Source organism: Dipteris shenzhenensis, chromosome 17 (assembly GCF_047967505.1).
Source record: "Dipteris shenzhenensis isolate YYH24624 ecotype China chromosome 17, Dip_SZ_1.0, whole genome shotgun sequence".
In the NCBI taxonomy this organism is placed as follows: domain Eukaryota; kingdom Viridiplantae; phylum Streptophyta; class Polypodiopsida; order Gleicheniales; family Dipteridaceae; genus Dipteris; species Dipteris shenzhenensis.
Window position 1 is genome coordinate 26,996,735 of NC_141612.1, and position 14,529 is coordinate 27,011,263.

General features: G+C 41.6%; 1 protein-coding gene and 1 pseudogene across 1 annotated transcript; one reads left to right on the forward strand and one right to left on the reverse strand.

The window, feature by feature from the left end:
- The first annotated feature begins 835 nt into the window (after positions 1-835).
- LOC147891912 (shikimate O-hydroxycinnamoyltransferase-like) lies at positions 836-2,442 on the forward strand. The gene is made up of 4 exons (XM_087388537.1): positions 836-979; positions 1,254-1,643; positions 1,755-1,927; positions 1,965-2,442. The coding sequence occupies exons 1-4, from the start codon at positions 836-838 to the stop codon at positions 2,440-2,442; spliced, it is 1,185 nt and encodes a 394-aa protein (XP_087244663.1).
- A 1,598-nt stretch (positions 2,443-4,040) lies between these two features.
- On the reverse strand, positions 4,041-5,705 carry LOC147891913 (uncharacterized; annotated as a pseudogene).
- Between the last annotated feature and the right edge of the window lie 8,824 nt (positions 5,706-14,529).

Below are 14,529 nucleotides of genomic sequence, written 5' to 3' on the forward strand. Positions count from 1 at the left end.
GATCGGACTTCTCATCAACGTTAATAAGCGCTCAATTCGGAGCTGAAAAGCTGTCATCCACTCTGAAATCCGAACTTGAAAAGCTTTCATGTCAAAACTCAAAAGGAGAGTTTATTTCTTGTTGATATCACTATGGGGGATATACAATCCTCCATTGTATCAGTGTATGTACCCAACACGTCTCTTGAACAAGATACACTTTGAGTAAGAGCACTTCCCCACGCATGCTAGTGTGGTTGTCTCAGCCCCCCCTAGCAGGCAAGTCTCACAGCCCCATGGAGGGCTAGGGCTGGGTGAGAATGCTAAGCTGGCATTCCAACTCTAACTCAGAATCCTAAAATTTCAGGACTCTGGCTCAGCCTTGCAATGCCCAAAGCTTCTCATTGGCCCAAAAACTCCACTGGCTATGGGATTGGCTGTGACAACCTGCAAGCAACAATAAGCTGCATTAAAGAAGCCTTGAAGAGCATAGTCAACCTACAGGGGGCTGCGTTCTCGAAAATGTCGGCTGGGCAGCAGCATGCTAGTGATTGCAGCATTAGAGGCAACGCGGGGAGGTCCTCTAAAGTTCTTTGGGCGGTGGGTCATTTTCACTTCCAACTGGAATATGGTGACCAGCCAGAATGATTGCTCTGATATCACTCATGATCTTGCTAGAGCTGAAGGTGAAGCATGGCACAAGTTTGCCTCGGCATGGTTCATGTGGATAGATTTTTGCATTTAACTCCATCATCATGATCACCATCATCATCATCATGTCAAGATCCTTCTCTAAAAAGCTTCGCCACTGCTGAAGACAGAGTGTGGCAATCAGTTCACAAATAAGCTGGAAGGCATGTTTAAGGACATTGAGCTCTCCAGGGAGATAAATGAATCCTTTCGGCAGTCTTCACAAGCTAGGATCAAATTACCTTCAGGCATTGAAATGAGTGTGCATGTGTTGACTACTAGGTATTGGCCCACTTATCTGCCTATGGAAGTAAGGCTACCACATGAGTTGAACGTTTACCAAGGATCGCTTAGAATTTGAACAATTTAGAGGATGGATCATATTCTCCACCTTCGGCATTTGTTTAGTAACTTATAGTATGGTTCAATGTTTCGTGAGTGGTAGGGGAAATTGAGCAATTGACATTGGAGATCTCAAATGTCATCAAAATAGTACGAATGCTACTTGCAATCGACCTTTGAGCAATATTTTTACTTAGCCAAGTTTTCAAAGAATTTTGCTTCTTTCCGCATGGCCTTCTCAGTTGTCCACCTCGTCTCCTCTTCCCTTGTCGCGCCCTCCTCCCCAACCAATCGCCACACTAGCCGATATTACCTGGCGTTTTTTCCACTACGTCCGGAACGTTCTCTTCTACAAGCTCGACGCCGGCGTTCCCGGCAGCTTCGCCGTCGCCCTGCTGAAGCGTAGTCTTTCTCTGGCTCTGGTGGACTTCTACCCCCTTGCGGACCGCCTTTTCGAGCAGGAGGATGGCAGGCTGGCGCTGGATTGCAACGATTGTGGAGTGGAATTCGTGGAGGCTTTCGTAGATGTGCCGTTTGCCACCATTGAAGAAGACGACTTTGAGTACAGAGATTTCTTCACGCAGCTGGCTCGAGACGTAATTTCAAGCTCGGATCGCCCTGATCTTCCTCAGGTATGTATGTCTACAGCATTCGACATGCCTCGTTCTTTACTCGCCAATGATCTCGTTACTAATTTATTGATGATAACTCCTACTGAAAATGCGAGGCACCTACATGGTCAGGTTACGAGGTTCCCAGAGGACGCCGGTGTTGCTTTGGGAGTGTCTCAGAATCATGTAACAGCCGATGGCCATTCCGGTTGGAATTTCATGAAATCCTGGGCAGAGTGTGCGAGAGGGCACCCTATATCCATGTCCCCGCTACTCATGCGAACAGAATTGAGGCCAGAAAAGCTGTTACGTTTGGAAACACGTTACAGCAGCGTGTACTAGATCGTTGATGTTCGTGGTCGCAGACTTCCGGAGTCGACTGGTGCCCCCTCTACCGCCAGCCTATTTCGGAAACGTGGTATTATGGAAAGAATTGGTGGTGTCTACGGGCGAGCTTCTAAGCGAGAGCTTAGAGGTGACAGGGAGACGCATTCACGAGGTGATACTTTCCATGGACGACAAGTATTTTAGAAGTGCGATGGGCGAGATAGAGATGCTGGAATCAACAATGACGTTACTGAAGGGAATAGAGGAGGGGATGGTGATGGTGAAGGTGGTGGGATCTCCGAAGTTTCCAGCATACGAGCTGGACTTCGGATGGGGAATGCCGATGAGTGTTCGACAAGGACGCATCGGGGGAGATGGAGAGGTGATGCTTTCGAGTGGGAGAGAGGGAGGAGGCTCTGTGGATGTTTGCATCGCGCTGCCCAAGCCTTGCATGGAAAGGCTCCAACATGATATAGCCTTCCTCCTCCCTTAGTTACAAGAGTGTGATTTGGGATCATAGTTCTCTCTGAATGTTTCCATCACAACAAGACAAAGCACTTTATAAAAAAAACAAAAAAAAACTTACGGACGTGCCTGTATGTCCGTCTATCGACGCATTTATTTGTGCATCTATTGGCATGTTTACAAACCCACGTTTATATAATGTACAGACGTGCCTATAGATGCATCTATAGACGCACAAATAGATGCCTTGCTATAAAAAAAAAAAAAAGACAAACGCATCTATAGACGTGTCTATAGATGCGCAAATAGACTCCATACTAGAAATTTAAAAAAAATAGAGAGATGCGTATATAAACGCATTTATAGATGCGCTTATAGACGCTCTACAGAATCTTTTTTTTAATAAAAGCAAAATTTTGTGTGGTTGAACAGAATGTTGTGTATGCTATGTAGTTACAAGAATCCCATTTCCACATTGTGCAATTCAATTCTTACAGCCAATCACATTTTAATTAGCACGATTGCAAGCATGTCTATAGTCGACGATTACAATTCCAAATAAAACATTACAACTCCAAAACGTTTAGTTCACAAGGCATTCATTGATAGAACTTTACACAAGGAAATTGAAAGCCAAAAAAATAAAAGGAGTGTATATTAATTCATAGCTCAAAAAGTGCTTGTATGTACATATAGCAGGAAGCCAAGCCACGTCCTGTGGCTTCAAGTACAAAAAATAAGAGGAGTGTATATACAAGAGAGGCATGAAGCTAAGCCAGTGGCTTCAAGTACAAAAAAGAGTAGCTAGCACTACTTTTACGACTAATCTAAGTTCTCCGCGTCCTCGCTTTCTTCTTTGCACCCTTCTTCGCTCCCTTCTTCCTCATCTTCTCCCTCTTGATCAGCCGCAAGGTCCTGTAAACGAGGAACAACATGTATCAATATATGAAAAATCAAATCTTTACTTACAATATTGATATTATTTCATTACTTTCAAATACTTGGGGGGCGCTCTAGTAGCTCGGATATACTGCTCCTCAGTAATCAACCCGTCATCATAGAAGTGCCTCCATGTATCTCCTCTGCGATGGTGGCGGTGGTAGGCTGTCTCGATAGGAGTAGGGTACCTACCCACGATATCAAGATACCATATGGTTGTCACTACTCACACAAGCAGTCTCCCAGGTTGGCCAAAGGAGTGTCATTCTCCTTTTCCAAAGTAGCCCATATATTTTCTTGTTTAGAATGAGCTGCTGGAAATTTAAGAATTGAACCTGCTTGAAACTCTGCTATTCTATTAAGTGCTCTTGTACTACTCAGCAAATCAAAGCCATCATAGCATCTTTCATTCCGAACCATTCCACCCACCTTGCTGAAAAAATTCTCACATGCATCCGATCCCGTGCAAGAAAGGGGTACGTGCAAGTGAGGATGCTTTTCCCTAAAGGTCTTTATCAAGAGAACCACAAAGTGACATGACAATTGAATGTCAATGAATGTTTCTCTACTGATAAAGTTTTGCTTTAGGGAGTATGCATCATGTTTAGTGATCCACATGCGCCAAATCCTACATATAGAAAGAACCATGAGTATTAGCCACAAAAACCTTGGAAATATGTCCTTTATTCATATATCACTAATAGCAATGGTAGCAACTTCTACACACCTGAAAAAGAAAGACACCTTTCCTGCAGCTTTCACACGACCATACAAGTCTAAGGTAGGTGATAAGAAAATATCAATGTAAGATGCTACTATTGATAAGTACATACGTGTGCCCAATGTCCGCTCTTGGTGAGCACCATAGCCTTCTTGTAATAACTTCAAACACTTTTGTACTTTCTTTGCAGCAATCCTTTGTGCAGCTCTCCAATTTTGTCTATCCTTCCTCTCAATATCCCCTTCTTGCAAGCCATGTTCATCAACCTTGAATAATTGATATACAATTGCTACATGATTCAAAGTCACAAGCTCTCTACCAAGTTCAAACCTCCTAGATGCACTATCCAAAGGATTGATAAGTTTCTTTCCATTATGGATATAGTCTTGATCATGCAAACCACTGATACTCCCATCAAATGTGATGTGTGCTATAAAGGGCCAACCCTTCCAAGGAATGCACAACCTGGGACCTTGACAAGAAGAGTAATCTTGCAACATCAACTTTCTGCGCCTACTATCCCCATCTGAAGCATGTCCTATCAATGGACCTACCACGTCCCTTAGAAAAATGTTCCAAGAAAGCTGAATGCTCTCCCACTGTTCTCTGACAAACATGGAATCAAACCTATTACATGTCAATTGCACCAATAGAACTAGCTTTGGCAAGCATTCAAGAAGAGGATTCACTATCAATACCCTTGCATAATGAGCAATCACATTATGTTGAAAAGCATCCACAACTCTAAGATATCCATCTTGACCATCACCAACTTGCACGACAAAGTCTGGAATGCAAGTGTGTTCCAGCTTTTTACCACAAAAGCCAACCAAATTATCATCACGTGCCACCCATCTCACCATTCTTTTCACAACTGTTTCATCCTCAGCTAGAAGAACTGGCACACTACCCAAGGGTATACCGTTCTTCATCATATGACAAGTGTAAACTTCTCTTGCATGTTGAAATATATCCTCTTGTAAACCAGTTCGAAAGAAAAGTGCTTTTCTTGTGGACCTCATTGTGGTGGACATGTGTGGACCTCCAAGGTTAAGTGATAAGAAATTATGCAACCTTGTCCCTCCCCATATCTTGACAGTCTCAAATAATTCCTTTGTTGTATTGGAATATCTCTTCCCTTGACCTACTCTTGAAATGTTTTGTGAAATGTCAACAAAGAAGTTCCACAATGCCTTCTTTCCCTCAAACAGACCTAGCTCATGAGCATTGATTATATCTTGACAAAATTTTCTAACATCTTTCCTCACCATGGCTTCCATAGTGCTCTCCTGAAGACTTCTAACCTTCACGCTCAATGCAACAACTTCAGTTCTTGTGAATGCTATCTACTTCTTCAATACCCGAACCATTGTGGACTTTGTTTTTGCTACTCTCAATAACTCTAAATGAGTCAAATAATCTAACCGTCTACCACCTCCTGTGTCTCTTGATCCACGAGTGTCTGAAGATCGAATTTGTCGATACACTCGCATGCGAAAGTCTCGTTCTTTAGGAATAGTAGCACATGCCCCACATTGCAAATTATCAAAGTATTTTCCCTCCAAACATATCCGCTTGCAATCCTTATGATGGAAAGTGCCATTAATTTCAATGAACTCTGTTGTCCCCATCATAATTGTTGCCTTAGTTGCTGGCTCATTGTGCCATTTGCCACCTCCCTTACTATCATCCAAAAAGGGCTTCAAGTCAACCACATTCCCATCATAGTTATTGGCTACTTGACAAAATGAAGAGATCAAAGAGAGACAAGGGGATGCATATCACAATGGAAGAATGGGAGTATGCTAGGGGATGCATGAGCAAGGTCGGTATATAGAATGTTATGCATAAGTTAGGAGCTTTCAACAATTTAGATTGCTTATTTAATTGATTTTGTCTTGGTGTAGTGTACTATGTTCAATGCTATATGGTGTGAGGGCAAGCAGTTTCAAACACAACAGATTGATGATAAGAGAAACACACAAGATTGTGGCGTCATTGCTAGCTTTGAGGGATCCAATGGAGCCATGGATGATTATTGTTGTATAATCCAAGATATTATTAAGCGACTTTCGATGCTTCTTTGTGTATGTTTTGCTCATGTTTTGGATGTAAAGTGGTTGAAGGACATGGTGGAAAGAGGCCCTAATGCAACAATCAAACACCATGCAAGTGGCTTTGTAACTATTGACTCCACAAAGTTTTGGCAAAGTAAGAAGGACACACTAGTACTACCGCAACAATGTGAACAGGTATTGTACACACATATAAAAATACTCACTTTTAAATATTTTTGATACCTTCGATGCAAGGAAAATAACATGATTGTATTTGTGTTTGAATTAGGTTGTCTCAACCAATGGTGGATAATAATAGGTGGTGGCATGTCATACCTATTATGCCACGTTCCAAAGTGATGTATAGTGCATTTAGTAATATGGAGCGTATGGAGGATGATCATGGCCATGGAGGTGATGATGACCGTGATACGAGAGAGGAGGATGATCATGAGATAGGAGATACAGATATTGAGGCCATTACCCGTGAGGACAAGCCTACCATTGGTGATGCTGATTTCAATGAGCACATGAGTAGCACAAGTAGTAGTGGGTTGAATGTATTTGTAGATCTCAACACTAGTTTGGATTTTGAAGTAGATAGTTTCGTAAGGGTTGATCTCATTGAGGATGAGATTGAACCGTAGCCCATCATTGATATTGGCAAAACTATTTTACATATTGTCTCATTCTCCTCACCTCACTTTATTTTTGTATATGTGAGTTTGCCAAAAAGCATTGATATTTTTGTTAAAATTACATGGGTAATCATGGGCAATGTTAGGAAAGCAGTGATGTACATTTATCAGCCTGCACCAAAATTTCACTTTTTGTATTCTCTGTTTTGTGTCTAAATCCACGTCTAAGTCACAATGTAGATGCGCTATTAGACGCGTTGGTATTTTCACTATTCTAGTAGTGCCTATAGACGCGCCTACTATTTTGCATGTCTATCAAGTGCGTCTATAGTTGCTTTGTGTTGTTGTGCATCGCTGTGGAGTGTGCCCAAGCCTTGCATGGAAAGTGATATAGCTTCTCCTCCCTTAATTACTACTAATGTATAATCATCCTTCATTTGTTTTGGATCATACGATACAATTTCAACTCCTTTCTTATGGATAATTTCAACTTCTTTGTTTTGGATCATACTATCAATTTCGGAGGTGGTTCTCTCGAATCCTTTCATCGACGAAAGGCTCCAAAGTGATATAGCCTTCCTTCTCCCTTAATTACAACTAGGAATGGATGCCTTCAATCTTGCATCCATCTTGGATTTTCTTGCTCCCTCGCATTGATAACATGTATTAAACGAGAGGAATCTTGTAAGAATTCTGATTAAAAATAAGAAATTTTGAATGGACCAGTAATTGAAAAGATTTATATTATAATATAAAATATATAATTATTATAACCATGGGCGGGGAGGTGGTGCGCTTCCTTCCCCAAAGAGTTATAATCGGAGGGAACAGGCACTTCCCTGGGTGCTGAGATAATGCCAAGAATATTAGCACCGAGGATGAGTCTTGTAAATGGATAATAAACTGGCATATTACCTGAATGTCAATAGTTGTAATCGTAGTCGAACACCGAGAGACAATATCCGAAAAAATTGCCAATGTGACCCTGAGAGGATCTGCGTGTGTCCTTGAGCAGGATGATTCCAACATTCTCAGATCATTTACTAGACTCGACCAACACAAAAAGACAACTATCATTAGAGGAAATCTGAAGTAGAGCATGTAACATTCTCACTCTCCACTTAGCCACTTAGCCAGCGTTACGTGCCTCTCCAACCTCGAGAAAATGGGGGTTTGATCATTGTAGCAAGTTGAGCTTGTGAGAGTAGAGCATAAGGTCATCGCAAGGCTCTCCAAAGCTTCACATGCTAATAAGCCCAAACTTGCAAATCAAATAGACCATCTCTTCAAATCGAATAGGTTTGAAACATTTATGTAGTCTTTTTATTGTGAAAAGCACCTATATGCTTTAGTGCTTTAGTCAAAAGCCCAGCTTTTACATCAAAAAAAATCAAGGGCATAAGATGAAACCAGATCAAGGACTCAGATTCATGACAAGTGGCTCAAGGGGGTATGAAAATACCCAAACATCTCCCTAGGCTACCTGCCATAACTAGGAATGGATGTATGTGTTGTTTTTCACGACAGCTAGCCTAGAGGGAAGTTTTTGTTTTGTGAGCTCTCCTTGAGCCAGGCCCTTGATTTTAGATTGATCTAAGGGCTAAAATATTTAATCTTCCAAATTTGACCCAAGATCATACCAAAGATTTAGATTGTAAAAGCATGCAGTTCTTTTTAATCTTTTTAAGCATACAACACTCAGAATACAAGCTCCTTGTCAAACATGAAGGGTTCTTTAAGCTTTGCTCAACCATGATATATCTTCACTAAGTTGCAATGGTTAGTGCCATAGCTTCACGCTTTTACATATCCCACTTCTGTACCACTTCAGCACCAGCTCTACTTGTAGCACCCAACGCTTCTCAATCAACTTGAGGAGTACGGTCCACCGTCATGCTCTGTGACTTCACCCAATAGTTGATTTATTGTGCTTATGGTTGGAGTCAGCAATCATGCGTCCAAAGCATTGAAGTTATGTTGTCTTGAATACTGCCCTTCTCCTTTTAGTGGCCGATTGATCTCTTAGTATAGCTACCCCAAAATTTCCTCTGATAGATTGAAGTTCAAGGCGCAATTGTTGCACTACTTGGGTAATGTTGTAGTACTCGGATGGTTGAGTTGATCAACAAGAGCTAATCCTCACTAGTAGGGACAAAAGTAGGGCCATGAACGGGCACATTAGCTAATTAAGAAGCATCTTTGAAGGGTTTGTTGGTTTTTGCAGCAAAGTGAGGATTGTGGCATCATGTCAAACAAGGAAGCACATCGAGCTTGGGCACTGCACGGTCATGTGTCGATGCACAAGCTACTTGCTAAACCATGAATCCGCGCAAAGGCCCATCCATGACTGTCCACCAGAATGCTCAGTGTCTAGTGATGAAAAGTCTCTCGTTCTTGCTGCCCATGTTTGGGAGTTTTCTTCCAAACACTGGCTATAAAGGTTGGAAGCCTTTCAGCTCTCTTTCAAGAAACACAGCAAATGAGGTGAGACCGCCATGCTCAAATGAGATAGCCAAAGATGTGTTGATCTGGAACAAAGATGCACTAGTAGACTTGAATCCTTCTTCGATAGTCTTTCTTAATTGCTCATGTCCTTTCCCCAACTGCTAAATGAGATCACTTATGGCATTTCCTCTGCATCCCACAGTCAAGAAATCCTCATCTAATTGCTCTTCTTCTTTGGCGGTTGTCTCTTCCTTGTAAGAAGTGGAAGCACTAACACTCTTTCTTACTTGCTCTTCTCGTTTCTCCAACTGTTATATGAGATAAATTGTGCATGCACATGGTTGTTCCCTCTGCTTCCCACTATAGTTGTGCAGACCACAAACATACCTTAAGCATCCTTTTGCAATAATGGCATGGGAAACAAGCCTGATGGTAAATGATGCCATTGGTCCTTTTGCAATAATAGCACCGAAAACAAGCATGATGGTAAACCACACCATCGGTCGTGAGTTGATCTACAAGGTAGGCAGTTTTCTCGCAGGCCTTACATTTTAATGCTGCGTGCTTGGCGAAGGCCTTGGTGCAGATCCAATCCCCATCTAATGGAAAATGAAGCAAAAGGAGTCAATCGCAATGGCAGGTTGGAAACTGCAATCAAAATCTTCACATGCAAAAGTAAAGGGCATGGATTCGTCTATTAAATGAGAACGTTTTGCAACTGGAAAAGGAATTTATCCGATGTTTGCTACTTAAAAGAATTTTCCTTGAGTCTTAGGGACATTGCTGGCTGAAAAAAATCTGCCTGAAAGAATGATGAGAAGTTTAATTTCGTTTGGTGCATCCTTTGTCACGTGATTTTAATGGCGTTTGACTACGATTACGACTATTGACATTCAAGTAATATGCCAATATCTTATCCATTCGTGAGACTTATTCTTGACGCTAATATTCTCAGAATTTATCAGCTCTTCTGAGCTCACGTTATTCATGTATTTGTTGGGCTTCAACTCCCAAAATGCACAAACAATATGGCCAAGTCAATAATAAATCACCACCCTTGAAATTTGTAGGGAGGATCAGGTCCTCATGGATATTGTGTCGTTTCTCATGTCCACATTTTTAATCAATCATTTTCTTCCTTTTAAGGGTCATTGTTTGCTTGGGTGTAGCCATTTTTGGTGAGGTTTAGGGACTTTTTTGTATATGGGTATCTTGCATGACCCATAACTTATGCATTGCTTAACGGAATTCGGCAAACTTTGTCTTCAAGTTGTAGTACACATTTAAACTTAAACATCAGAACAAATAATTATGAAATAAGGATTTGGAATGAGACCGTTAAAGCATTACAAGTGCTATGTTGCATGTGAAGCATGCATCCTGAAGACTATAGGATATATCAATTTATTCAAAATCATCAAAATTTTGTTCTATATATACATGCAACCAAGTAAATCATTCTAAAGTACACTATGTGAGCTTCTCCTCAACCCAAAGACACACCTAAATGAGATCATTATGCACGGGTTAATGGGCCTCCAATGTTGTGCTAAATTGATGCATACCCATTTGAGGGCATGCTCCATAACTTTATTTTGATTTGTTGAAAACCAAAACGGATTAAAATTTTGGAATCAAAACTATTGGGACTAGTGCATGGTGGTCTTAAAACATTGATAGTTGTTGGTATTGGTATCTAGATTCACCCTAAAATGGAAGAAGTTGGAAAAGTGCAATTTGTGCATGTGCAAAAATATTTATAAATCCAACACTATATATAATTTTGAATTGTTTCTTTTTCCATGCACTTGCTTGCTATATGACTCATAAGCATGCCAAAGGTCATTGCATTTAATAATACATAGCATCAAACCGATAGCATGCCCTTTGGCCTATTTGTGTTTTGAATATTTTAAAAGCTGCACCCTATTAACTCATTGCAAGACAACTATATAAGATGGCAAGAACCAGGTTTTAAGAAGATGTGTAATGCCTCGTGAGATCATGCCAATCCTTGGTGAAGTCCATGTAGGCATTGCAGGAGCACACTTCCAAGGGGAAGCCATAGCAAGAAAAGTCCTCCTCGCAGGCTATTGGTGGCCAACACTTTGGGCAGATGCCTATAAATATGTCAAAAGCTGTGATGTATGGCAACGGACTACTAAACCACAACACAAGAAATTCAATCCCCTAACAACAGTTGTTGCACAAAAACCATTTGAAAAATGGGGGAATTGATTTTGTGGGTCCCATCCATCCAGCAACAAAGGGAACATAGGCAAGCTACATCATTGTGGCCACCACTGATTACTTTACCAAATGGGCTGAAGCTAAAGCAGTCTCAAAAAGGTTCTTATACAAGAACTTGACCACCCAATTCAGATGCCCCATGGAAATTGTGTTGGATAGAGGCACGTATTTTGTCAATGAGGTTATCCAAGAACTCTTCTCTAGCTTTATGGTAATCCGTACAAAAAGCACACCCTATTAACCCCAAGGGAATGGACAGGCCGAATCCACCAACAAAATATTATGCATTATCCTCATCAAGGTAGTAGAACCACAGTGTTTTGATTAGGCAAAGAAACTAAATGCAGCCTTTGGGGCATACTGAACCACACTCAAGGTTAGTATAGGGAATACACCTTTTCAACTGGTGTATAGCCTTGAAGCTGTGGTCCCACTCGAATTTGTAATACCAAGCCTACGCATAGCAATATAGGAATGCATTTTAGCTAATTCTTATGAGCCATTTATTCTTCTTTAGAGCCGCTTTCACTACCGAAGTAACACCAACAATAGTTTTGGCGATAATGGTACTACATTGAAATTGAAACAAAAGAAATTACATCCGATAGTTTTTACGATAATAGTATTACATCGAAATTGAAACAAAATAAATTACATCTGAAGCAAACATTTAACAAAATAGATTACATACAAAGATGCTAGCACTTTGTTTTTGTGACACTTCTTTAAGCACTTGTCAACACCACCACTGTGGCAAGACTGGGTGTCATGTTTTTCCCTTGTTAGCACTTTCTTACAATTTTGACCTGGTGCCTTGTATGTCAGAGACAATACAAGCACCTTGTAGTGCTATCATAGGTAGGATTTCTTACAATTTTGACTCGGAACTCCTCGTATGTAGGGGACAATATGAGCACCTCATAATTGAAATAACCTTTTTCATAGCAACTTCTCTCTCTCTCTCTCTCTCTCTCTCTCTCTCTCTCTCTCTCTCTCTCTCTCTCTCTCTCTCTCTCTCTCTCTCTCTCTCTCTCTCTCTCTCTCTCTCTCTCTCTCTCTCTCTATCTCTCTGTGGAACTCCTCATATGCATGGGACAATACGAGCACCTCGTAATTGAAATAACTAAGTTTTTCATAGCAACTTCTTTCAAGGCACTAGAAGAGAGAACTCATTTTGGAGGTGAGCTCAATCGAGCACAACATTCGACAGCGGACAGGGAACTCAATATGGTGGTGAGCTCTAGCACACTGACGCATACTCTTAGTGTATTAGAGCTGATCACCAAGTTGAGTTCCTTCCCCAGGGCCGAAGGTTATGCACAATTAGAGAGGCTCATGTCCAAGTTGAGTTCTCTCCTAGTGCTTGACGAAACGACGACGACCCGTTTCCCTTGGCTCCCCATCCTGCAACATGGTTATCAACTAATTGCTTTCTTCCTTGCAACTTCTTTCAAGGCACTTGTGGGTTTATCAAGGAATTACTTCTTTTAAGGCACTGGTAGAGGGAACTCAACTTGGAGGTGAGCTCAATCGAGCACAACATTCGACCACGGATAGGGAACTCAATATGGTGGTGATCTCCAACACACTGATGCATGCTCTGTCAGTGTGTTAGAGTTGATCACCAAATTGAGTTCCTTTCCTAGTACGGAAGGTTGTGCGCAATTACGAGAGGCTCAACACAAAGTTGAGTTCCCTCCCAGTGCCTCATGAAACAACGATGACCTATTTTCTTTGGCTCCCCATCCTGCAACATGGTTAGTAATGAGGTTTTTCTTTCAAGTCTTTCAAGGAATTGCCTTCTCATAGCAACTTCTTTCAAGGCACTGGTTGGGTTATGAAGGAATTACTTCTTTTAAGGCACTGGAAGAGGAAACTCAACTTGTCGGTGAGCTCAATCGAGCACAACATTTGACAGTGGACATGAAACTCAATCTAGTGGTGAGCTCCAGCACACTAACGCATGCTCTCAATGTGTTACAGCTTATCACCAAGTTGAGCTCTCCTTCCCTAGTGCCGAAGGTTGTGCTCAATTATGAGAGTCTCATCACCAAGTTGAGTTCTCTACCAATGCCTGACAGAACAACGCTTGTATTCAAACTTGTGCAAACAACAATGAAGACCAAAGTCAACCATTTGGCCTTTTATACAAGTCACCTTTTGTTGGGAGGGCCAACCCTAATCTCTTTATACAACTCTCCCTTCTCATTCTTTTACCATCCTCTTGGGCCCATCTAGCTCCAAGACACAATCCTGGCTCTACGGACTTGCCATTGTCCATCAAATCACATCACTTAACCAGCGGTGGTGTATTGTTAACCATTATGTGAACAAACAATGACGACCCGTTTCCCTTGGTTCCCCATCCTATAACTCCCTTGGTCATGGCTATGGCTAGTGGAGTGTTGCAGGATGGAGAGACAAGCCAAATAATGGATCCCATGACTTGGACAACATTATGAAGGGGCATTGAGGTTGGAGCAGAAGATTCATCATAGGCGTAGAAGGGGGCTTGGAGAGAGCATAGAAGAGGGTAGGAGATAAATTTTCCTGGGTGCAGTGAATTGTTTCTTTGCCCTTAAGGCCTTTATATAGCTAGACTTGTCGTCCTGCCACTCTTTTCTCCTTTGTTTCTTGTGTCAATTGTGCAACTTTGGGTGCCTATTGCTGCTAAGAGAACACAATCCACCCGCTAGATTTTGATGGTAGCCCAGCCTAGTGTAGGCAGCCATCTACATCATCGTCTAGCCGTGACGTGCGATTTGATGGTTGCCATGCTAGAATTTCTTGGTCATCGAAGCCAAGATCATGATAATTCAATAGGAAGAGGGGGGAGGAGCCGTGGCACATGCACCCACCTTACCATGCGAAGGTGAAGTGTCTAGGTATATGCACAGGAGTAGTAGTGGATGCTTTTGGAGTATCCTGTTGCATTAATTGCCACATTATGCCTGCTAGTTTAGGAGCATACCCATTGATTTTGGGCAAACCTTGGCTCAGACAGGTAGTGTTGAGAGTTGTGGTGCCATGAGCACTTGTAGAGCAAAGGTATGAGCAAAGGGTAA